Genomic DNA, 24,418 nt, shown 5'->3' with positions numbered 1-24,418 from the left:
TGTCCCCAGAAGTAGAATCAAACAATTTGCAAAGAATCTAATCTGGAATCTGGAATGTCACTTGATATTTCTTCTTCTTCAAGGGATCTACGGCTAGATTCTTGTTTTAAGGATCATGTGCAATGAATTATGGGTTTGGATGGAAATAAAAAAGATAAAAGTTAAACTGGGACAAATGTTTGCATCTCTCCAAGGATTGATCCTGTTCATTGATAACACTGAATTGTTATTTCCAAGATTCACATAAGATTCTATCAGAGACCGTGAGTTCACCACGATGTCGGTTTTCTAACATTACATGGGAGTTGCTTTTTCTAATCCGACTGGAAAAAAATTCACAAAAAGTTGAAGCAAACCTAACCAAATAGCGAATGTCCGACCCGAACGATATGATGATGCTATTGCTGACTGATATGATTGTTCGCTTAAAATGTAGTGTGAAAAGGTGAATATAGTAAACGAACGGTTGTAGAAAATGAAGGAAAAAGCCTTTTACTTTGGTGAATGGGATTCTAACGCGGCGAACGAAAACAACTTTCTGTGCGAGTGGAGGCCAGTGAGGCTTTTTATTAACGTCCTTTACGCAAAGAATCCCATTCGTCATCTTCTTCTTCTTCTTCTCTTTTTGTCTTTTTATAACATTAAAACATGTATTTATAGGTTTGTTCCTCCTCCTGGCTTCTACATAACAAAACCTGTTTTACACACATATACTGTACTCTGTTTTTCTCTGCTTCTCTACACTAAGCGAGTTACAAAGGGATAGACTGATACGAAGTCGTTTTGTTCCACAAAAGTTTCTGTGATGGCTAACGTAAGTAAAGATCTTGTACATGGTTTGCTTTATTTCATCAATCTTTTCTAATTGCACCGTTAGCAACTAGAGTGTTCCTACAAATTATGCTTGATGCAATGTCTAATGTTTGTTGGATTTTTGTTTTTGACTGTTTTGATTCTTAAAAAAAACCTAAAAACTGACAGAAGATTCTCCTGATGGACAGGTTGTGGAGCTGAAAGTAAATTTGCATTGCGACGAATGTATCAGGAAAATACTTAAAGCCATTAAGAAAATAGAAGGTGACAATCGTGTTCTATACTTCTATCTTTCTCCTAAAATTTTCTACTATAAACAAATATACCTTGAAATATTATTTGTTGTTGTACTTAACAAATAACACATGATGAAATCTACAGATATAGAGACATACGATGTGGACACACAGCTCAACAAAGTGATAGTCACTGGGAACGTAACTGAGGAACAAGTCATTAGGGTTCTTCAAAAGGTGAGGAAAGCTGCTGTTAAGTGGGACGAAGACAACCAGACCCTCTTCACGAACTAGAGTCTTCTTGCTTTCCTTAGAGCTGTACTGCCCCTTAGCCATAGTTCGCTCTATATCTATGTATGCTCAGTTTTGGCCACGATTCCTACGCATTAGTTGAGGATTTGATTACATAGCACTTCCATCGGTTTCATATGTATGATAAAATAAATGCGATCTATACAAAATCGTCTTCCACCATTAGTATTCTGGATAAAGAGGATCACACATTCGGGTTGTTATTCATGAAATCCACAAATTTATTCAACAAAAATGCAAGGAAGCCATTTTTTCGCTTCTAATTTGAATGTATTGATGATAACAAATTGTCACTTGGACACACTTTGGAGAAAGAAAAATTGAAGAAAGAATTGGACTTTTGTAGAACCATATGATAATCTTCATGCTTAGAACCTGTGCTCCAACTTCTCTTGTTCTCTGTAGTATTGAGCATACCTGCGTTCATTTGCAAGAGGGAAAGACATGTTCAGGACATGAGCATTGAAAACAAGAAAACAACAATGATTGAGAGCATTTTATAGTCATGAGTGTCTAACATTACGATATGCACATGACACAAATAAGTTTACTGAAGATGATGTTGCCTAATTTTATATGAGTGATGATAACCATAGATAAGGCGGCTAAATATAATTCAATCCCTTTTTGGTTCAACACATATAAAGTCATTTGCTTTCAAGTAAAAGAGCATCAACAAGTTAACACACTACTTGTTCAACAATATTTCCATAGAATTAAAAGAAACGTTTTGAATGGCTATGGCTTCTCTTTTTATCATCATCATCATGATTTCACTATTCCTATTTGGGGGGACTACTTCGTCTAGATAATCAAATCAAAACTTCTACTGTTGTCACTTGTAAAGCTAGCTACTTCTATCATTTTACATCTCGGTTCTTTACAGTACTTTGCTCAACCTTGGATTTCATAGAAACAGTACTAAGCATCAAAATCGACACCAATCCATACAGATTTGTCACAAAACAATAACCATTTGTGTTCCTTAAACCACCATTTGTGCTGTCATGTCCAATAAACCAACAATCTAATTGAATCTACACGTCTCGCCTAATAATCAGATCGCAAATTTCTAAACAACCGATCCATAAAATGTGTTCGCTAATCAGACCGAGAGAAAGAGAGAGAGAGAGAGAGAGAAGCGTACGAGTAGGTGCCGATGACGGGAGCGAGAAGGAGAATAGTACTGATCCAGTTCTCAGAGACCTTGTGATGGATCTTCTCCGGCAGATCTTTCCAAAGACCCGTCATAATCTTCTGCTGAAACGGCGATAACGCGTAAACCACCGCCTTCAATTTCACCGGCTGCTTCCCCATTCTTCTCTTTTCTCAGTCAATCTCCGATTCCAACAAATGCAACAAGAAGACCTTTCAAGCCGGATTATATAATAAGCAGCGTATCATCATCCCACTTTAAGCCCACTGGGTAGTTAATGGGCCTTATATTTATAACTTAATGCTATTATCCACGTGTACGGTAAAGGTGCTCCATTGTCGAGTGCGGTCTATGGTGAGGCTAATCACATCAGATCATATAACGTTAACACGGTAAACAGGTTGCTTGAGAAGACATCAATTCCATTCGTTAAAACATACGCGTCTTTAATCCACGCGCCTCCGTGTGTGTGATGGCTAAGCCTCCAACGTTACCGATCTCAGACCATTCCAGTGGTAGTGGTTCCCAGCCTCAGCAAACCGTCTCCGCACCGGCGTTTCGCACGTTTCTCTCTCGCCTCTCGTCGTCGATCCGCCAAAGCCTATCGCAGCGACGGCCGTGGTTAGAACTCGTTGATCGGAGCGCGATTTCGCGGCCAGATTCTCTCACCGATACGTATTCTCGGATCCGGAGGAACCTACCTTACTTCAAGGTGAATTACGTGACGATCGTCTCCTTGGTGCTCGCGCTCTCGCTCCTCTCACATCCTCTGTCTCTCCTCGTTCTCATATGCCTCTTCGGCTCCTGGATCTTCCTCTACCTTTTCCGTCCGTCGGATCAACCGGTGGTGATTCTCGGCCGTACGTTCTCGGATCGCGAAACGCTTGGAGTTTTGGTGATTTTGACGATCGTCGTCGTCTTCTTGACCAGCGTCGGATCTCTATTGACCTCTGCTTTGATGATCGGTTTGGGGATTGTGTGTTTGCACGGCGCGTTTAGAGTTCCTGAGGATCTTTTCTTGGATGATCAAGAACTTGCTAACACCGGGTTATTGTCTTTCCTTAGCGGAGCTGCCACCTCCGCCGCTGTTGCCGCCGCATCAACTCCTGTGTCAGGTCGTGTCTGAGTTAAGAGGACTCGTCCTCTGTATACGAAAAGCTCAATTTCTATGATTCTTTATTCGTTTCTTTTAGAAAAATTGCTTACGTTGGGAATGTAGAATTGATCTTTTTGGTTTTAAGTTTAGGAATTCAAGATTTTGATATTTTTGACCTCTATTGGTAATTCAAACATGTAATTGATTCAACAATTCTTCACATTACTCTTTACTCTCCGTGTACAATCACATTACTCGATCCCTTGGCTCTTTTGCATGTGACATTGATCGATCGTTTTGGCTTTCCTATGGCGTTAGGTGTGTGACAAGATTATTGATTACTAATAAAGCTTTTGAGACTATTGTTGTGTTAGGAATAGGATCCAATCATTACTAGTGTGGTTAGATGTTGGAAACTAAGATTTTACAGTTTTCAGTTTTCACCATACAAAAACATTGGTGATTCAAGCGTGGTTGTTTATTCTAACACTGTTGGTAAAACTACGGATCCATTTTGTCATCAGAATGTTTCTGTACTGAGATTTTGATTCTAGATAACGTCAGTGTCACACCGACTAGCTATTTTAACGAACCTCGTGTAAAAAATACTTTGTTTTTGGTTTAGGAAAATGACAAGTGGGAAAATATCGAGAGAAATGAGTAACGTAGTACAGAAGTTGATCGTGAATGTTTGTTAAAACGCATAATGAAAGATTTGAATATTACTACAAGAGAAAAGGTGACTTTATTATTGTCTGTTAGTTTATTGTTTGAACGTTACACTCTAGTAGTACAATGCATATGCTGTGTTTGTTAAGATAAAAACAAAAATAATCATGAAATTAATAGACTAGTATGAGTGTCGTATGACCCAATTCATCCGTGTATGGTGTATCTGAATATCATAGGCGCTCGAGTTCAAAGTTCAATTTTGATATTCAGATTATTGCGCCTAGTTATTGTTCTTGTTCTATCCCAAAATCAACTTTAGAGACTGAGATTTCAGTATTCAAAAGAAAAACGATTGTATTTAACCCTATATATATATATATATTTTTTGCATGTATAATAATTCTTTCCCTATAATTGTTAAGTTATTGAGACATTTAGTCTAAAACGAATAAAAAATAATTATCCCACTTTGGAGTTTGGATTACATTCAAAAATAACAAAATGATTAATCTGGTTATGCCTAGTTTAATGATTAACATACATGTGATATCAAATTGCTAAAATCTTTTTACCGATGAGGATTAATGATTTTTTTATTTGGTAATTAATTATGTAGAAAACTTGGGATTTAAGGAAGAAGCTTGAGACACAAGCACTAGACGTGATATGAAATGACTCGAGTTCAATTCAACTAAACTTTGTTGAAATTGTGCAAAGTGTTCGGTGCAACTACTTACCTCAACTAAGTTGCTCCATTTCAATGTCTCAAGTTCTCTTTTCAATTTCGGAGGGGCAAAAAGAAAATTAGTTTACTGTTGTGCAGAACATGATTACAAATGTAGATAAACTATCCACAAAACTAATTATGTTTCCATGGTTGACGTTTCCAAAAAACACAATACAAACTTTCAAGGGATTCTAGATGGTAAAATATACCAGGGAGTATAATTTTTTAACCAACATACCGAGTTCATTTATTTGTCACCGAATCATTTGGAGGTTAGGTGTTTAATCTAATTTCTAAACTTACATCATGTTTTTGGCAACTGTGATTATGATCCTATGTGAATTAACATATATTTTCTGCCAACACTTTTGAGGTTGATCAACTCTTAAAATAGAAGAAAACTAACTAATTAAACCATGGTCTTCGATGAGAAGTGTGAAAGGAAGCAAAAGAAAACATAGCCAACGAACTGATAAAGACACTTAAATATGTTGGTGACCGGTAATTTTAATTTTCTTTTGAATAAATCAACACGTAATTCTTACAAACCCTAAAAATGTAGTTAAAAAATCCCATTTAATCTTACTATAAAAGGGATCTTTCCCCTTCATAAATCTCTCAAACCCTCCTCTCATATATTTCCTAATCACCTCATAAAACCTTAATCACAAAAAACTTTAAAAGCTCAAAGCTTAAACACACTTGATGACGACCGTCCACTCATTCTCTTTCTTGTTGTTCTTTTGTTCCCTTCTCTCAGCTTCATCGTCTATAGCCAAAGTTCAACACCATGACTTCGTCGTACGTCCCTCAATAAAAACTGCATGTTCATTAACACAACACATAACTACATTCATTAACAACTAATTGTGTCATTATTATTTATTTTTGTTGTGTGCAACAATTTAGATACAAGAGACGCCGGTGAAGAGGCTGTGCAAAACCCGTAATGCTATCACCGTCAACGGAATGTTTCCAGGACCAACACTCGAAGTCAACAACGGCGACACTCTTGAAGTCAAAGTACATAACCGTGCCCGTTACAATATCACCATCCATTGGTACATTAATTACATTATATACATCTATATCAAATTATATATTTAGTTTTTTTTATTGATGTATATGATCGAAAATTGAAAAAACAGGCATGGAGTGAGGCAAATAAGAACTGGATGGGCAGATGGACCTGAATTCGTGACCCAATGTCCGATCCGACCCGGGAAGAGCTACACGTACCGTTTCACTATCCAAGGCCAAGAAGGAACATTGTGGTGGCACGCTCACAGCTCCTGGCTACGAGCCACCGTCTACGGCGCACTCATTATCCACCCAACCCCTGGTTCCTCTTTTCCTTTTCCTAAACCGGATCGCCAAACAGCCCTCGTGCTCGGTATACACCTTACCAGAATATTTTCCCCTACTTGATCTACAACTTTAACAATTTATTTTTTCAAAATCAAGAATTTTAATTGGCTATTTTTTTTTTTGTAATCAGGGGAATGGTGGAATGCAAATCCGGTTGATGTAATAAACCAGGCGATTCGAACTGGAGCTGCTCCGAATATATCCGACGCTTACACCATCAATGGTCAACCCGGTGACCTCTATAATTGCTCAACCAAAGGTAACACAAAAATAAAAACTATATAATATCCCTAATAACTTAACATAATTAAGTATTTGATATATTAAACTTATTGGTATATTTGTAAAAAATGCAGAGACTGTTGTAGTACCGATAAATTCAGGGGAAACAAGTCTCCTACGAGTGATCAACGCAGCGCTAAACCAACCGCTATTTTTCTCAGTGGCTAACCACAAGCTCACCGTGGTTGGAGCCGACGCCTCTTACCTCAAACCATTCACCACAAAGGTCCTTATGTTAGGTCCAGGCCAAACAACCGATGTACTTCTAACCGCTGACCAACAGCCAAAACGGTATTACATAGCAGCAAGAGCTTACCAAAGCGCCCAAAACGCACCGTTTGATAACACCACAACCACAGCCATACTCCAATACAAGAACACGACGACTTCTTCTCCACCAATCTTGCCGGTTTTGCCTGCCTTCAACGACACCAACACCGTGACGTCATTCTCCAGAAAGTTCAAATCTCTCCGTAACGTCGTCGTACCGAAAACAATCGATGATGACTTGTTCTTTACCGTCGGTTTAGGTCTCGACAACTGTCCCAAGAATTTCCCTAAAAGCCGGTGCCAGGGCTTAAACGGAACCCGGTTTACGGCTTCGATGAACAACGTTTCGTTTGTTCTACCGTCGAATTTCTCGCTCTTGCAAGCACATTCCAACGGCATTCCCGGCGTTTTCACGACGGATTTTCCCGCTAAACCGCCGGTTAAATTCGATTATACCGGAAATAACATAAGCAGGGCTCTGTTTCAGCCGGTTAAGGGTACTAAACTGTATAATCTCAAGTATGGATCAAGAGTTCAGGTTGTTTTACAGGATACAAACATTGTTACGTCGGAGAATCATCCGATTCATCTTCACGGTTACGATTTCTACATTGTTGGTGAAGGGTTTGGTAACTTTAACCCCAAGAAAGATACTTCTAAGTTTAACCTTGTTGATCCTCCACTTAGAAACACTGTGGCTGTTCCTGTTAATGGATGGGCTGTTATCAGATTCGTAGCTGATAATCCAGGTAATTAACAACAAAAAAAACTATCTATTTTAAAACATTCTAAGCAATATTCATTAAACTTGATTTCATATGTTTTGTGTGGTGATGAAACAGGGGTTTGGTTGATGCATTGTCACTTGGATGTTCATATAAAGTGGGGTCTTGCTATGGCGTTCTTGGTCGACAATGGTGTCGGAGAATTGGAGACTCTTGAAGCTCCTCCTCATGATCTACCTGTTTGCTAGTTTCCAATAAAAGGAGACATTTCTAGAAGAATATATTCAGATTTTGGTATTGTTACTTATTGAATTAAATATATTCATGGAAGATAATATGTTTGTCAGTTTGCGTAGATAAAATTGTTGTATTTTGTTTCAACGTCGATCATAGGTTTATATTGTCTGTCTTTACCAAATTGTTTGCAGTTATAAGAAAATTCAAAATTAATGAAACGATGAAATTTTCAGCTTATATATGACACCAACAGTACTAATGGGTTTTTTCAGTTTAATAACGAAAAAATGGGCCTAAAAATAATAGATCCATGAATGATTTAAGGCCCAAAAGATGGTATTACGTAGGCAACTGCGTGGGTTAGCGTTAGCGATGGCGTTAGAGACACGTAGTGGATGAAGTGGCCTTTGAAAGAGGAGGACACATGAGGCACATGCAAAGGCTATATATGTGACTGCTCTACTACTTTGCTTACAACTTGCAACAAACCATATTGTTTATTAATATATGGTAATGAAACCCTTGTCGCTCTGCTCAAAGTTAAGCCACCCAAGTTTGAGCTTCACCATTGGACACGTCTCTAGTAAGCTAATAATTAAATGTTTAGTTTAACTGACCTTTTTCATTAGACATTTCTGGGTCACAGTTTGTCGATATACTCGTTATGAAGAATTTGGATTCGTTTCTTTGACACTGAAACTGTTGATTTTACAATATTGGCCTTCATCTTTTACCATATACTGTATATATTATAGGGGAATAATATGCATATTTATAAAAAGTATAAAATTTACAAGTGAGCAACTCATCGATTATTGTAAAGAAAATAATTAAATGGAAATTAGTTAGCACATAGTATTATAAAGTGATTTTATAAAAAATGTGGCAATGGACCAAGAAAAATCGAGAAAGAGCAGATGCGACGATGACCTGTTGTCAGACTACAGAAATCTGGAAAAAGATACATTTTAAAAAGTTTTTTTCTGGATTAAAAAATGGAAAAAAAAATGAAGATATTTTTTAAATGGTTAAAATAGTAATAAAAATAAAGACGTAGGTCTGATGATCTTATCCATTTAACTCAACTAAAAAAAATAAATTTACTTACCCGTATCAACAGCGTGTTTCGAGAAGATTCGAGACACTCGTCGCTCGCAGAAGAGGTCTAAGCACTGATTTTCGAATCAAAGGCTGCCACGTCAGTATTAGCTCACAACAGATTTTAAATAAAATAATAATAAGAATAATCTAGAGAGAAGGCTATAAATATTCGTCGATACTTGTCTTCCCTTAAGATATTTTTGATTTCTGCTAAAGTGAAAGAGAGAAACTCAAAAGCAAGTGTTATATATAAAAGAACTTTTTTGAGAAAAAAAAAACTCAAAAGCAAGAGCTTTACAAGAAGAAGAGATACGCGCAAGAACACTAAACACGGAAGCGATTTAGAAAGGAAGAGAGTTTGATTTCGATCAAGCATCTAGTTTTGAATTTTCGTCCCCAATAGGTACGTTTATTTCTGGGTTTTTAACAAATTTCTCATCGATTTCTTTGATTTTCCCCTAAATTGTTCTTAAAGAGTGCTCTGTTGTTGTGATTAATTGATAATTCTAGGGTTTATGTTTGGCTTTTAGGCTTTTTTTTTTTTTTTTTTTTTTTCCTTTTAGCTTCGATTTTGCCTTTTGGGTTTCTCTGTAAATTGGAAAGTTTAGGTTTTTGCCTTTTGGGAAGCTTCAATCAAATTTTAGGAGTTCGTACGAATTCAATTCCTAGTTTTGGGAACTAGTGTTCTGATATAAAAAGTGTTGTGTTTTGTAGATTGTGTTGTTGTTACTGGGAAGAAGATGGCAGTATATGATCAGAGTGGAGATATAAACAGAACACAGCTCGATACATCGAGGAAAAGGAAATCGAGAAGTAGACGTGACGGTATCACTGTGGCCGAGAGGTTAAAGAGATGGAAAGAGTATAACGATACTGTAGAAGAAGCTTCTACCAAGAAAAGGAAAGTGCCTGCTAAAGGCTCTAAGAAGGGTTGTATGAAAGGTAAAGGAGGACCTGAGAACGGTCGTTGTAGTTTCAGAGGAGTTAGGCAAAGGATTTGGGGTAAATGGGTTGCTGAGATTAGAGAACCCAACCGTGGGAGTAGGCTTTGGCTTGGTACTTTCCCTACCGCTGAAGAAGCTGCCTCTGCTTATGACGAGGCGGCTAAAGCTATGTATGGTCCTTTGGCTCGTCTCAATTTCCCTCTGTCTGATGGCTCTGAGGTTACGAGTACCTCGAGTCAGTCTGAGGTGTGCACGGTTGAGACTCCTGGTTGTGTTCATGTGAAAACAGAGGAGGCAGATTGTGAATCTAAACCACTGTTTGGTGAAGCTAAACCGATGTTTCATTTGGAGAATGGTGCAGCTGAGATGAAGAAAGACGTCGATTGGCTGTCTGAGTTCGAGCATAACTATTGGAGTGATGTTCTGAAAGAGAAAGAGAAGAAGAAGGAGCAAGAGATTGTAGAAACCTGTAAGCAACAGCCGGATTCGCTCTCTGTTGCAGACTATGGTTGGCCAAATGATCTGGGTCAGAGCCACTGGGATCCTTCAGAGATGTTGGATGTTGATGAGCTACTAGGTGACATAAATGGCGGCGTGTTTACAAGCTTGAACCAGGACCAGTACGCGGGGAACAATGTTGACAACGGATCATTCAAACACGAGAGGCGACAAGGCGGATTTCACTCGCTGCAAAGCCTCGACTATGGTTACGGATTACCTCCGTTTCAGCTTGAAGCAAAGGATGGTAATGGCTTCTTCGACGACTTGAGTTTCTTGGATCTGCAGAACTAAACTGAACACTGGGATGCAGTTCTCGGATTTGTTATTTGCCGTAATCCCACAATGACTGTTGATTCTCTATCTTAGTTTTAGTGATATAGAGAACTTCAGAAGACTGAGTACCACGTTTTTTCGTATAAAAGTGAACTGTACATAACCTCGACGACTGAGAAGACAACTATAGTTTGTTAGTCTGCTTCTCTTTGGTTGTTCTTTGGGTTTTCTTATGTTATATAACAGTTGGAATTAATAATACACACTTGTGAAGCTTTATTGACTCGATTACTGAAAAAAATTTGTTGATATGTTGAGATTAGTATTGGAGAACGCATATGCCTCATATTGTAAGAGCAAAATGGTAACAGAGTACAGCCAAATTGGTCAGTGAAAGAAGATTGGTTAATAAATGTTGGTCTAGATTTCCTTGACACAGTAATTAAATTACAACAATAAGCAAAATAGCGGCTCGACCAAAAAGGCTAGCAATTCTCCGTGTAATAATATCTAACGGCGTGGCTGTCACCGTCCATGGCTCCATGTACGTTCTCTGTTTGTGGTCTTTTTCATGTTTGTATATCCGTATGGTAATGAATATTGTATCTCATACATGAAACATATTAAATTGTTCAATTTCTTAGGATGAGTTCCATCGTAAAAGTACTATAAATTTTCAAAGAAAACAGTAATACCAAAATGTAATTATAATCGTAGTAATCGTAATTAAGTTGTAAAGCAAAGCAGATAATATGTAGTGTGGTTAATTAAAGCATTTGTTTGCCCAAAAAGATAAATCAATACCTTAATAACGCCACATCCAGTCCCTTAATTACAAGTCCAACACCTGCATGTAACAACAAGCACCTAAGTATCCAACTCCAAGTAACAGACTAATAAAGTATATCTAGTTAGAATGCCAACCTAGAAGAAACTTAAAAGGTGACTTTCCAACGTTGGAATCAAAAAATCTCTTCATTTTTCTGAAGCTTTAAAGTATAATGGACACTCACCTGCACTCAGAGTCTAACTTAATAGTCTTGGTGCTCTTAGGTCTCTTTATTAGACATTTTTTTGTTCAGTTCCTATCCAATATGATGATTCTTTGGTGCTCTTAGGTCTAAGTAAGGCATTATTAGTTTATTCGTTTCCTATCCGATGTCAATTGTTTAAATAACCACCCACATTCTTATCACACTGCCACCTTGTTGCAATGCATAATCTATGACATTGCAGTAGTCATGTGGTGATAGCATATGTATGCAAGTTAGGACCTAAACGGGCATACCCTTTTTTCAGGATCAGCTTTCTATGTCAGTTCTTTAACTACCCACCCACATTCTTATCACACTGCTACCTTGTTGCAATGCATAATCTATGACATTGCAGTAATCATGTGGTGATAGCATATGTATGCAAGTTAGGACATAAATGCGCATATCCTTTTTCCAAGATCAGCTTTCTTGCCGTTGGGGTTGCCCATGCATGACTCTTCAACAATGAGCCCATCTATAGGTCTGGCGTTTGCTTCTCAAATCTCAACACTACTTGTAATGACTTTACTCTCCACTGTAGCCTGTTCCTCACTTGACCTTTCTTTTCTTCTCAGCATGTTTATCTGTCGACGGATTCGTCTACGGAGAAGTTGACAAGAGCGGCTTGCTAGGTTTTCCAGAGGCGATATATTTAGGTTTTAGGTTTTTTAACGACATAGATTTACTCTTTTTTTTTTTTTTTTTTTACAAGAGATAATTAAATTATATTTTGAACTTGTTGAAATTGTATTTGCTATTTCGATCAATTTGGTTATTTAGATTTAAAAGGTTTAGAAACAGAAATAAAATTTGGTCATGCATAAATTTTGACGTTGAAAATTCCATTAATCGTCACAGTTTAACTAAACAACATAAACCAAAATATGTGTGAAAACATTTGGGCCCTTAAAATTTTTATAAACTCAACGACTCCCAAGTACATACACGGTTGTCATATATTATAAAATATATTTTGTAAATTACTTAATTGTACTGCGTAAGTCTTACAAATAGCCTGATGAAACTTGATGTAGAGTACCATACCCATGTGGGGCTGTGGGCTATTTATATGAAATTTTTAAAAATTACAAAGTCGCGATGCAACAACCTTTGTACTATATGATGTATGAGAATATAATATTAAAATGGCAACAAGAACAAAAGAATTTGAGGAAAATGAAAATGAAAAAGAGGAAAGGATAATCTTTCTACCTAAACCAAGTCCAAAGAAGTATGCAAGTTGCAACATCCACTTGCAATCCATCCGGCGTAAGCTCTTTGATAAGGTCTCACCTTTCCTACGACTCTTTCTCTCTCTCTCCATACATAATAATAACCCACATCTACATATGCATATTATGACAAACCCATCAACATCTGTGCATGCACGTGTGCTCATGCATGTATGTAGTTTTATCCTTAGCCATGACCATGTCTATCTTTAATTTATGAATCAATTTACGACACCACATTTCCACATTCGCCTTTATTATTTTTTTTGTTAAAACATTCGCCTTTATTATAATACAGGTGATATTCGTATAATTTCTAATGATCACAATTTTAGTTTTAAATATATTTATCAAATTATCATAATTAGAACTTTGTCTTCTTCTTTTTTATTATATATAACAAATTTCATATATATGGTTCTTTTATCCACTTTAGCTTACCACTTTAATATCTATAATTTGACTCTTTTAAATAATTTATTTTGATATACATACGTATAAGTGTATTGTGTTACTGACTTCTTCTTATATTATTTTACTGTTAAATATATAAATATATAAATATATAAATATTTATTTCGGTATGGCATAGTCTAATATATTGATGAGAAGTGTTGGTTAACTTTAAATTATTTTTTTGTTTCATATAATTAATGATTTCATTTTAATACAGAGATATTTTAAAATATATATATATATATATATATATATTAGACATATACATAATAAAATTCTAGCGATACTATTTGAACGAAGTTATTAAAAAAATTTGAGGGAAATATCGCGCATGCAATACAATTAATTTCTCATAATTTGTTAACAAAAAATTGTTATTTCTCACAACTTCTACTTTAGTAATTTTGATAATAATAACAGTAAGATAGTTTACTATATTAACCAATGATTTTTAAATATATTTAATGTAACTGAGATAAACTTTATTCTTCTAAAAGCACTTAATTTATTTATTTACTAGATTCATATCTAGTTAAACCTTGTAGATTTTAGAAAAAAGAAACAAAAAACATTGACATGGAAAATTTGAAATCTATAGACTATAAATTTATTTGGTGGTATATTAAAGTTAATGAAGGAGGCGCTAGGGAAAAAAATCATGGAACATAAAATAAGTACAATTTATCATACATGGTCACATACACACACATGCATATATAAATATATGCGTACATACACAACTGTGTATATACATACAAACACAAAAGCCTTCACATCCCCAGCTATCTCTATCCATCTATCTACAAGACTACATACAACTTATAATAAAAGAAAAACACAATATGTTCATATCTTATTGTTATTCTATATTATAAAATAAAATTAGATGATCGATCATACTTTTTTAAAAAAATTTCTCAAACAAAACCAACTTGACAACCGACAGCAAACAAGATCAAAAAGCTCTCTTCTTTTTAATTTATCATCAAACTTAATTCTCTAGCTCTCGATCGCAATATATACTAGGGAATTCTTATATTTTCTCTCAAACACAAAAAAAAAAAAAGAAAAAGAAAAATTCAGAAGGAGAGATCATCAACCATCATGAGGTCGCCAGTGCAACTCCATCACAGCTCAGACGCTACAAACGGCTTCCACAATCTCCAGCCTCACGATCAGAGCGATGGTCCGATCAGGAGAGTGTGTCTCACGCGCGGTATGCATGTGCCGGAGCACGTGGCGATGCACCACACGCACGACGTTGGTCCGGACCAGTGCTGCTCTTCGGTGGTGCAGATGATCCACGTGCCTCCTGAGTCCGTGTGGGCTCTCGTGAGGCGTTTCGATAACCCGAAGGTTTACAAGAACTTCATCAGGCATGTGCCGTATCGTCCAAGGCGACGGGCTACACGTCGGAGATCTCAGGGAAGTCATGGTGGTCTCCGGGCTTCCGGCGGTGTCGAGCACCGAGAGGCTCGAGATCTTGGACGAGGAGAGGCACGTGATAAGTTTTAGTGTTGTTGGTGGGGACCACAGGCTCAAGAACTACCGATCGGTGACTACGCTGCACGCATCGGACGACGAAGGGACCGTTGTGGTTGAGTCTTACATCGTGGATGTGCCGCCGGGGAACACGGAGGAGGAAACTGTAAGTTTTGTTGATACTATCGTCCGGTGCAACCTCCAGTCTTTGGCTAGAAGTACCAACCGGCAATAATCCCCCATCCTTTTTTTCTATTTTTATTAATGCAATTATGTATGTATCTATTTTTTTTCTATTAATTCCTTAAGAGATGTTCGATCATCACAAAGGAAGAAAATTTCGAGTTTCTTTTTTTTTTTTTTTTTTTTTTTTTCTTAAATAGATATTTTGGTTTAGACAGAATGTGGAATTTAATGGGATTTCCTTGGGAGCTAGATTTATGTTGGGACTATCGAAATATTGTTGGGGGAGAGATTCACAAAAATATGGATTTTTGGAGGGTGCAGTGGTGGTACTGGTACATAATAGCAATTAGAGGTCATGAATCTGTTAAATGATATTAATCACTTCGTTGTTTTGTGCATAGAATCATAATTTTGTGACTTGTTGTTTAATTTTTGTTGTTTCTTTTTAATCTTACTATTATCCATTTTTGTGGTTTATAAATGAATTTGCTTAAGTAATTTGTATCAGTACGTATTGTAACATATAATATTCCGAACCAAGAATTAATCAAGGCGATAACTGTGCCACCCTCCAAATAATAAAAACTCATATATTCATTTAACTTGAAAGTTTTATCGTCATCATGGTCATATTAAGTGAAAGTATATTCGAATTATCTGTCGATATATACATCGATCACACAAAATATATATTCTTGTAACAATTTATTAAAGGTATATGTAGATGAAATGTATGAAAGATTCACAGCAAATAAACAAATCTTAAAGGAAAACTATATAAAACCAGATAATGGATTTTAAACCTGATTATTAGCATGTGCAATTAACATAAACATATACAGTATAGGGCTTAGACCTAAAGCGAAAAAAATAGAAAAGTAGACGTGCTTAAACTATAACCAACTTGTTATTTCATTGGCTACTAGTCTGGTCAAGTGGAGATTATTCATATTTTTATTCCCGTTTGTTTGTTTAAATTAATTACAACCAACCTAGTGGGGGATTATATTTAAATTCAAATATAAGTTTCTGGTCTACTATATATTTTTCTTTTTCTTTTTCTTTTTCTTTAGGTGGGTTGCTATTTCTTAATTCGTTTGATTTCAAAATTTTATTTAAGTAAGAATTAGCTGGAAACGCGTTGCAACTTGCTAGTTATTTTTTTTTTCCTTCCTCTAGTGGGGAATGATACAACGAACCCCTATGCCGGTCTTTATGAGTTTATATTTCTTTTCATCCAATTCCCTTTTAATAATCATACAAGGATTGATAAATCAAAATCTTGTCAAATACTATCGGATTGATAAATGATACAACGAACACCCTATACCATGTTCAACTTACATATACTATCGGATTTTAGAAAACTGACTACGCCATACATTTTGACGATTAATGTTTGCTAGGAATACCTTACATCCTAATATTTGATAGAGAAAAAAATAACAACTGTATAACCAACATCTAAAGATAAATAATTTAATATAATAGTTTTGAATGTTACAAAACTAGTATTGTCTCACTTCTTTTTTTCTGTTTTTTTTTGTTTGGTAAAACATCTTTTTATTTTGAACAAATAATATTGAAATAACAATCTTTTGCTAGTCCACTATCGTATCATTATCGGGATTCAAATCCGCATATTGAATGTTGTTGAAATTTACTTACAAAACACAAATGGTTAATTTTTAAAATCTTTATTCTTTTTTTGACAATAATGGTTTTTAATCTTTTAAATTTCAAAAGTGCTTAAAAAATAAAAGTCTCATTTTCATAATATTTTTAAATGTAGATATGTAAACTATATCATACGACATCATACAAATTATTCATGACATTTTTCTTTTGTCCCCAAATCAGTGGTGAGATACTTCAAATGTCTAATTATGTGTTAGTTAAGTGCTTAATAATAATCGTAAGAATTTTCAGATATTAATGTAAGTGCTAAGGCCCAAGAATTACCTGAAATAAATGGGCCGAGAGATACATTTGTTATTTTGTCGCATATAATGCAATTGGTCACCGGTACATAATTTAATTTTGGGTCGTAAAATTCCAACATAACCGAACCGAAATGATTAATACGCTGCGTTTGATGTTTGGCTTATATAACAAAAAAAGGTCACCGACCCCTAAGCGGGAAGTGAGCGACAAGAAACAGCGGCGGCCGTCATGGATTCGTCGGCGAACACAAACAAAGCTTTAACGGAGACGCGTTTCTCCGACCTCGAACCTCCACTCTCCGTAGATATCATTGAGGCGCTTCGTCAATCTAATTTCGAGTTCTGCACTCCGGTTCAAGCCGCCACGATTCCTTTACTCTGCCGTTACAAGGATGTCGCCGTCGACGCTGCCACTGGTTCTGGAAAAACCCTAGCTTTCGTCCTCCCACTCGTTGAAATCCTCCGTAAATCCACCTCCTACCCTCCGAAGCCTCACCAGGTAAAGATAATCTGGAAATTTAGGATTTTTATGTTACAAGTTCAATCTTTGTTTGTGGAGTTTGATGCTTATTGAAATTGGATTACAGGTCATGGGGGTGATTATATCGCCAACAAGAGAGCTATCAACGCAGATATATAATGTGGCACAGCCATTTGTTTCCACTTTGGCAAATGTGAACTCTGTGTTACTTGTTGGAGGCCGAGAGGTGAGAGCTGACGTGAAGATTATTGAAGAAGAAGGATGCAATCTCTTGATTGGTACACCTGGAAGGCTTTCAGATATAATGGAACGACTGGAGATTCTGGATTTTCGAAATCTTGAGGTAGTTTTCGTCAATCAGGGATTTATCTTTCTTTTAAGATGGATGTTGTTGTTCATAATATAGCTGGATTTGGTTATGATGATGTCTTAACAACTTGAAAGTTTAGATTCTTATTAACTAGGTGAATCTTTTTGCATATGTAGATTCTTATTTTAGATGAGGCAGATAGACTTTTGGAGATGGGATTCCAGAAGCAGGTGAATTACATTATCTCACGCTTGCCGAAGCAGAGGAGGACTGGCCTCTTTTCAGCTACACAAACAGAGGGTGTTGAAGAGCTCGCCAAGGCTGGGCTTAGGAACCCTGTGAGAGTTGAAGTTCGAGCTGAGTCAAAGTCGGAATCAACCCAACAATTGACAAACTCGAGAACCCCTTCTGGTCTTCATCTTGAGGTATTATAAGTTCAATATATAAATATTACATTTTTCAAAGTAGTTAGTTTTCCTGTCGTATCCTGCACTATCAATTAGCATTATTGTGAGTTTGTGACCTGATGTATGGAAAAATATTCTTCTATTTGTAAGGATCCTGTAGCTTAACGATTCTCTTGGCAGCTCATTGTACTCCCTTCTCTTGCTCGATAGCAAGTTTGCTGCGAATATTCTTATCTTTACATTTCCTACTTTTGCGTTTCTTACACGTTTATTTCTCCTTTTCTCTACAGTATATGGAATGCGAAGCAGATAAGAAATCATCACAACTAGTGGATCTGCTCATCAAGAACAGTAATAAAAAGCTTATGGTGTAAGTTTATAGTATTTCACACAGACTTATAAACTGTAAACATCCTTATAATTACTCTAAGTAACTCTGCAGATTCTTCATGACTTGTGCTTCTGTTGATTACTGGGGATTCGTACTTTCAAAAATTCCTACCCTTAAGTCCATATCCTTAATTCCAATCCATGGAGATATGAAGCAAGTAAGTTACCGTGATAGATTTTAATTTTCCGTATCACCTCATTGCCTGTTTTATTAAAGATTTTGATAAAATATACTTTACACATCAGAATGCAAGAGACAAGGCATTAGCTTCATTTACTAAAGCATCAAGCGGTGCTCTTCTGTGCACAGATGTTGCTGCACGTGGACTTGATATACCAGGCATTGATTACGTAGTTCAGGTAGAATTCATAATGTTTGTTTCCATTGCTATGCCATATTTGTTGCAAAATATATATGATTCAAAGGTTTGAACATGTTCCTGCAGTATGATCCCCCACAAGACCCAAATATGTTCAACCATAGGGCCGGCAGAACTGCAAGATTGGGAAGACAAGGGAGGGCTATTGTGTTTTTACTGCCCAGGGTTTAGCTTTGATCACTTTATCTTCTCTTTTACCCTCCATAGTTACATCGCATAGCATATAAAGCTGAAAAAGTTCACTTGCATATGTGTGTAGGAGGAAGCCTATGTAGAGTTTATGCGCATAAGAAGAGTCCCTCTGGAAGAGAGGAAATGCTCTGAGGACGCACCCGATGTCATCCCGATTGTAAGAAAACCTCTATGCCTCTCTCTCTCTCTCCCTCTGTGTCAGTCACAGTGTTTACTAATTGCTATAAACGTGTTCAGATACGTTCGGCTGCCATGAAGGACCGGGCAGTGTTGGAGAAGGGATTAAAGGCATTTGTTTCCTTTGTCCGTGCTTATAAGGAACATCACTGCTCTTTCATTTTCAGGTTCATTCATGAGGCTCAGTCGTTTTTTTCTCTTTTTTTCAAATCCGTTCTTGCTCTATAACTTTTCTAAATGGAAAGTTCCTTTCTTTTTGGGTCCTAACTTACAGATGGAAAGAACTTGAGATCGGAAAGTTAGCCATGGGATATGGCCTCTTGTATCTTCCTTCCATGTCTGAAATTAAACAACACAGACTTTCTAGTGAGGGTTTCACACCCGTTGAAGGCGTCAAGTTTGAAGACATAAGATTCACGTAATTTTTTCTACCAAAATCCCTAAACGCTTATAATTTGAATCCGCTTTCTCGTGTTACCCTAGTTTCTGAGACACCGAAAGACAAAAACTTGATACAGGTTTAGATTTAGGCAAATAAGCATTTGTAGTCTGAAGTAGTGAAGTCATTGTCCATCTTAAGGCGTAGTGTTTCCAGGAATCATATGCTTTGTGAGCTGATGAGTAAGCATTTCTCTAAACCTGAATGTTTGGAATCAACGCAGGGACAAATCTCGGGAGAAACAAAGGCAGCAAAACGTAAAAGCAAGGAAAGAGAAACGGCAAGAAGAGAAAAGAGAGAAAGGCAAGAGAAAAAGGGTTGATGGTACTGGTACTAATGATTCTAAGAAAGCGTCGAGGAAGCTAACGGGGAAGCAAAGACAAACTATTCAAACTGCTGAAGATGAAGAAGAGATGGATCGAGATTACCGGTCACTGATAAAACTAAAGAAAGGGTTAATTAAAGAAGATGAATATGCAAGACTTACAGGAGAGGATGATTTATTCTGAAGAGAAGAAACAAACCTGCATAATGCTTGAATAATTAGCAGAGATGGACTAAGCTTAGTGTTTTTACTCTCATCATGTTTGTGTTAGCTAAAAAGGGTCATGTTTTGTGGGCATAGCTTTTGATTATGTTTTTTTGAGAATTACATTGGATCATGTGTTTGTTCTAATTTTTGAAATGTATTCTAAAGATTTTGAGTCTTGACCATCAGAAGAGACCTTTAATCCAGTGATCTTTTTTTGCTTGGATAAAAAGAGATAGTATTCAATCAAACCTAACATTTATAAAACGAATAGAAAACTGTAAATATATAGACTTTTTGATAATAAAATCGTATCGAATCAAATAATTTACCAACTGCACACAACTTCCTAGTAGACTGTGCCCTGCCCTCCATAATTAATAACGACTATCACCCATCATCGGTAAAGATATTTTCAGACAAAACAAAAATAAAAAGTTAAAAACCATTAAGTTTCCATATATACACAATCTCTCTGTTCTGTAACACCATCGTCTTCATCTTTTGCCGTTGACTGACTCGTTTCGAATTTTCGGAAGAAACTTTCTCTCCCTTACTCACTCTGTCTCTCTCTCTCTCTCGTGATGTCAAAATCCAACGACGAAGCCATGTTAGTGGCACCACCACCACCACCTCCGCCATTCGATCCGACTAAGCCATCAACACCTATCTCTTTCCCAATCAAAACTCTTCAAGACTTGAAGTCTCGTTCTTACTTCGACTCTTTTCATTTCTCCTTTAACCGTTCCTCCGTCCCTCTCCGCCGCAACACCGGCGCCTTGCCTGATCGATCTAGGATCTTGGTTTGCCACGACATGAAAGGAGGCTACGTCGACGACAAGTGGGTTCAAGGATGTGGAAACAACGCTGGTTACGCGATCTGGCATTGGTATTTGATGGACGTTTTCGTTTACTTCGCACACTCGCTTGTGACTCTGCCTCCTCCTTGCTGGACCAACACTGCTCACCGACATGGCGTCAAGGTCAGTCGATGAGTTGACTTTTCATAGTTTGATTTGCAACTTGAAAAACCGATCTTTGCATGTGTTGTATCATACAACTTGTACGTAAGTTGTAGAAAAAATTGAACTTTGAATAGAGTGAATAAATGATGGAGGCAGAGAAATATATACAATCATGGCTTTTTAAGGAATGATTCACTTTTCTTATGTGTTTTAATGGAAATTTTAAGGTATTGGGGACTTTCATCACAGAATGGGACGAAGGTAAAGCTATCTGCAAAGAGTTGTTGGCCACAAAGGAGTCTGCGCAGATGTATGCAGAGCGTTTAGCAGAACTTGCTGCTGCTCTTGGATTTGATGGGTGGCTGGTGAGGTTTTCTTTTTTGCTATATATAGACAATTCCTTCATATTTTAGTGAATGAAGAAGTTGCTTATTGCCTTATAAATTGTTGTTACTTGCAGATGAATATTGAGAATGTAATAGATGAAGCTCAAATTCCAAACTTAATGGTTTTTGTAAGCCATCTAACAAAAGTCATGCATTCATCTGTACCTGGAGGTTTAGTTATATGGTGAGTGTTGAGAAGCCTTTCGTTGTCAAATTCATTATTTTGTCTCACTGATCCTTCTGATTACTTTTTTTTTTTATTGTTGCAGGTATGATAGTGTCACGGTTCATGGTCTTCTTGCTTGGCAAGATCAGTTGACTGAAAATAATAAACCTTTCTTTGATATTTGTGATGGAATATTCATGAACTATACATGGAAGGTATGCAATTTCACTTCACTATTGATCAATCTCTTTATTGATCTTCATTCCTTCTATATGTTTTGATTGTGATGTGAGTATGCATCTCTTTCAGGAGAACTATCCCAAAGCATCAGCTGAAATTGCCGGTGATAGGAAATATGATGTCTATATGGGAATAGATGTTTTTGGCCGGGGCACTTATGGTGGTGGACAATGGACTGTATGTATCTTAATTAATCCTTGCAACATCTGCAATGTTCAAGCTGCATATAAAGTTTTTTTTACCTTGTTTAAAATATTTTCACTGTAGACAAATGTTGCCCTTGATGTGCTGAAGAGAGACAATGTATCAGCTGCCATATTTGCTCCTGGATGGGTATACGAATCCGAGCAACCACCCGATTTCTACAGGGCACAGAATAAGTAATACTGTAATACTTACAAATACGATGGTTACAAAAGAATCTGTGCAATCTTATCATCATATGTTATGTGTTTTTAGATGGTGGTCACTTGTTGAGAAGTCATGGGGAAGAGTTCAAACGTATCCGCAAGTCCTACCTTTCTACGCAGATTTTGATCTGGTGAAGTGAAACTCTGTTTTCCAGTGAATAAATGCAAATGACTATAGTTATTCTCTATTTTCACAAGTTTTGAAACTCTATTCTCTTGGTTAATCATATAGGGCCTTGGTTCCCATATTTCTCTTGGAGGTCAAACATTCTCAGACGCTCCCTGGTACAATATTTCATGCCAGAATCTGCAGGTGTAGTAGTCACTCATTGTTCTACATTTTTTGATCGTATTATAACTCTTTTTCCCTTTTCTGTCACATTCTTTATCTGGACTTATTTGCATATGCCAATTTGGTCTTGTTTTCTGTTGTGTTCTTTGTGATAGCCACTCCTAGAATTTCATGAAGGAAGCAATATCATGCAAGTCACTGTTGAGTAAGACTAGCCTCATATTTGATTTTCGATAAGCCTATAAAAGAAATGAAGTTTGACATCTAACGATAAAGAACACAAATATGGTAGTGGTAGAGAAGCATCTTACAATGGAGGAGGGAACGTCTGTTTCAGAGGAAAACTAAAGAGAAATGAACATTTCACAGCAAGACTCTTCAAACCTCAGCTTCAGCTTTCTGCTTCTCCCATCTCAATCTCATTTTCTGTAAGTTTCTGCTCCTCATACCAAAGCCACGGATGCGTCACAGTTTCCATTATGACGACAAGCTCTGCCTCCTCATATTTATAATATATTTCAATCTTTTAAGTTTGTTTGCTGATGTAATTTGGACTGGTGCAGGTGAAGTCAGATACAAGATCCGAGCTAAGCATTCTGCTACAATTTTCATCTCCTTCAAATGAGACAAAGTCCTTACTTATGGCGCCAAATGATTCCATCAGCAGAGTTGGCAACATGTTCTTACCATGTCACCTCACATCAACACAGACCAAATCTGATTGGACGGTGCATGAAACAAACCTTGTTCTGGATGGGTACACACTGACTGAGATCTCTGCCTTCTGCTCCACGCCAGATGATCTCACAGAAGAAGCAAACACACTAGAGTATTTTGCATTGCTTGGACATATCTCCATAAAGAGCCAGCAAAAAACCAAGCTTTTTCCTTTGGCTATCGAGGCTCATGATGTAAAGATTGTACCGGGTGATCCTGGCTCCAAGACCTTGAGTTGTAAGCTAGAATGGAGATTGAAGCACCCTAAAGAAGATTTTACCTTTACAAGGTACAATGTGTATGCAGAGGATCTGAAATCGAGCGATTACAGGCCAAGGAAGGTTATGGAAGAACGGAGAATCGAGAAAGTGTTTCTCGGAACAGCTCATGTTAATGCTTATTATGTCTCTGAGCTGGTCGTTGGATCAGATGTGAAGGGAGTCCGGTTTGTAGTTCAACCTTGTGGTGAAGATGGTACATGGCAGGAGCTGGATGCTTCCCCAAACCTTCTGGTTGAGATAGAACGTCCGAGTTCGAAGCTTTGTTGTTGTGGGTTGATTTGAGTTATGGTTCGTTTCCAAACTCGCGATGCCAGCTATCTAATAAGAGCATTGATTGTTTAGTCAGTGTGAATTATACGAACCTTACAATAATGATTATGAGGTTGATAATAGTAACGTTAAAAATAAATTCTGATAATAAAGTTGGTTTCGCTGAAGTTCTGCGTCACTACTAGATGAAGTCTTGCTCTATATGCGGGACACGGTAGTTTAACTATAAAATGAAGCTACTGTATATACCGTGTTTATAATTAGTATTAACTATATCATACATTCATACGGCAACATACAAATTATTCATGACATTTTTCGTTTGTCCCCAAATTAGTGG

General features: G+C 36.9%; 7 protein-coding genes and 1 pseudogene across 7 annotated transcripts; 7 read left to right on the top strand and 1 right to left on the bottom strand.

The window, feature by feature from the left end:
* Window positions 1-595: 595 nt before the first annotated feature.
* Window positions 596-3,845, top strand: LOC147940544 (copper transport protein ATX1-like). Its single transcript, XM_087461768.1, has 3 exons — window positions 596-814; window positions 1,002-1,077; window positions 1,195-3,845. Exons 1-3 carry the CDS (start codon window positions 806-808, stop codon window positions 1,341-1,343), a joined length of 234 nt encoding a protein of 77 aa, XP_087317894.1. The 5' UTR covers window positions 596-805; the 3' UTR covers window positions 1,344-3,845.
* LOC109126009 (cytochrome b-c1 complex subunit 8-2, mitochondrial) lies at window positions 1,502-2,678 on the bottom strand. The gene is made up of 2 exons (XM_019228957.2): window positions 2,509-2,678; window positions 1,502-1,778 (listed from the first exon to the last, which is right to left on the bottom strand). The coding sequence occupies exons 1-2, from the start codon at window positions 2,676-2,678 to the stop codon at window positions 1,730-1,732; spliced, it is 219 nt and encodes a 72-aa protein (XP_019084502.1). The 3' UTR covers window positions 1,502-1,729.
* On the top strand, window positions 2,990-3,845 carry LOC104708578 (PRA1 family protein B3). Its single transcript, XM_010425173.3, has one exon. The coding sequence runs from the start codon at window positions 2,990-2,992 to the stop codon at window positions 3,641-3,643; it is 654 nt and encodes a 217-aa protein (XP_010423475.2). The 3' UTR covers window positions 3,644-3,845.
* A 1,543-nt stretch (window positions 3,846-5,388) lies between these two features.
* Window positions 5,389-8,131, top strand: LOC104708575 (laccase-12). Its single transcript, XM_010425171.3, has 6 exons — window positions 5,389-5,813; window positions 5,922-6,073; window positions 6,161-6,405; window positions 6,511-6,639; window positions 6,737-7,681; window positions 7,775-8,131. The coding sequence occupies exons 1-6, from the start codon at window positions 5,718-5,720 to the stop codon at window positions 7,903-7,905; spliced, it is 1,698 nt and encodes a 565-aa protein (XP_010423473.2). The 5' UTR covers window positions 5,389-5,717; the 3' UTR covers window positions 7,906-8,131.
* A 975-nt stretch (window positions 8,132-9,106) lies between these two features.
* LOC104708573 (dehydration-responsive element-binding protein 2A) lies at window positions 9,107-10,992 on the top strand. The gene is made up of 2 exons (XM_010425170.3): window positions 9,107-9,398; window positions 9,710-10,992. Exon 2 carries the CDS (start codon window positions 9,736-9,738, stop codon window positions 10,729-10,731), a length of 996 nt encoding a protein of 331 aa, XP_010423472.2. The 5' UTR covers window positions 9,107-9,398; window positions 9,710-9,735; the 3' UTR covers window positions 10,732-10,992.
* Window positions 10,993-14,390: 3,398 nt separating this feature from the next.
* Window positions 14,391-15,239, top strand: LOC104708572 (abscisic acid receptor PYL5 pseudogene; annotated as a pseudogene).
* A 1,926-nt stretch (window positions 15,240-17,165) lies between these two features.
* On the top strand, window positions 17,166-20,583 carry LOC104708571 (DEAD-box ATP-dependent RNA helicase 18). Its single transcript, XM_010425169.3, has 11 exons — window positions 17,166-17,545; window positions 17,634-17,870; window positions 18,014-18,262; window positions 18,535-18,614; window positions 18,687-18,792; window positions 18,881-18,994; window positions 19,081-19,179; window positions 19,274-19,363; window positions 19,444-19,550; window positions 19,658-19,801; window positions 20,046-20,583. Exons 1-11 carry the CDS (start codon window positions 17,276-17,278, stop codon window positions 20,329-20,331), a joined length of 1,782 nt encoding a protein of 593 aa, XP_010423471.1. The 5' UTR covers window positions 17,166-17,275; the 3' UTR covers window positions 20,332-20,583.
* A 179-nt stretch (window positions 20,584-20,762) lies between these two features.
* LOC104708570 (cytosolic endo-beta-N-acetylglucosaminidase 1) lies at window positions 20,763-24,245 on the top strand. The gene is made up of 11 exons (XM_010425168.3): window positions 20,763-21,334; window positions 21,544-21,681; window positions 21,777-21,886; window positions 21,972-22,083; window positions 22,178-22,285; window positions 22,376-22,488; window positions 22,568-22,649; window positions 22,751-22,831; window positions 22,966-23,015; window positions 23,103-23,238; window positions 23,374-24,245. The coding sequence occupies exons 1-11, from the start codon at window positions 20,936-20,938 to the stop codon at window positions 24,088-24,090; spliced, it is 2,046 nt and encodes a 681-aa protein (XP_010423470.1). The 5' UTR covers window positions 20,763-20,935; the 3' UTR covers window positions 24,091-24,245.
* Window positions 24,246-24,418: the final 173 nt, after the last annotated feature.

The sequence above is a fragment of the Camelina sativa genome, chromosome 8 (assembly GCF_030686135.1).
Source record: "Camelina sativa cultivar CO46 ecotype springtype chromosome 8, ASM3068613v1".
Lineage (NCBI taxonomy): Eukaryota > Viridiplantae > Streptophyta > Magnoliopsida > Brassicales > Brassicaceae > Camelina > Camelina sativa.
The sequence above is the reverse complement of the archived record's forward strand: the minus strand, read 5'-3'. Positions and strand labels throughout refer to the sequence as shown.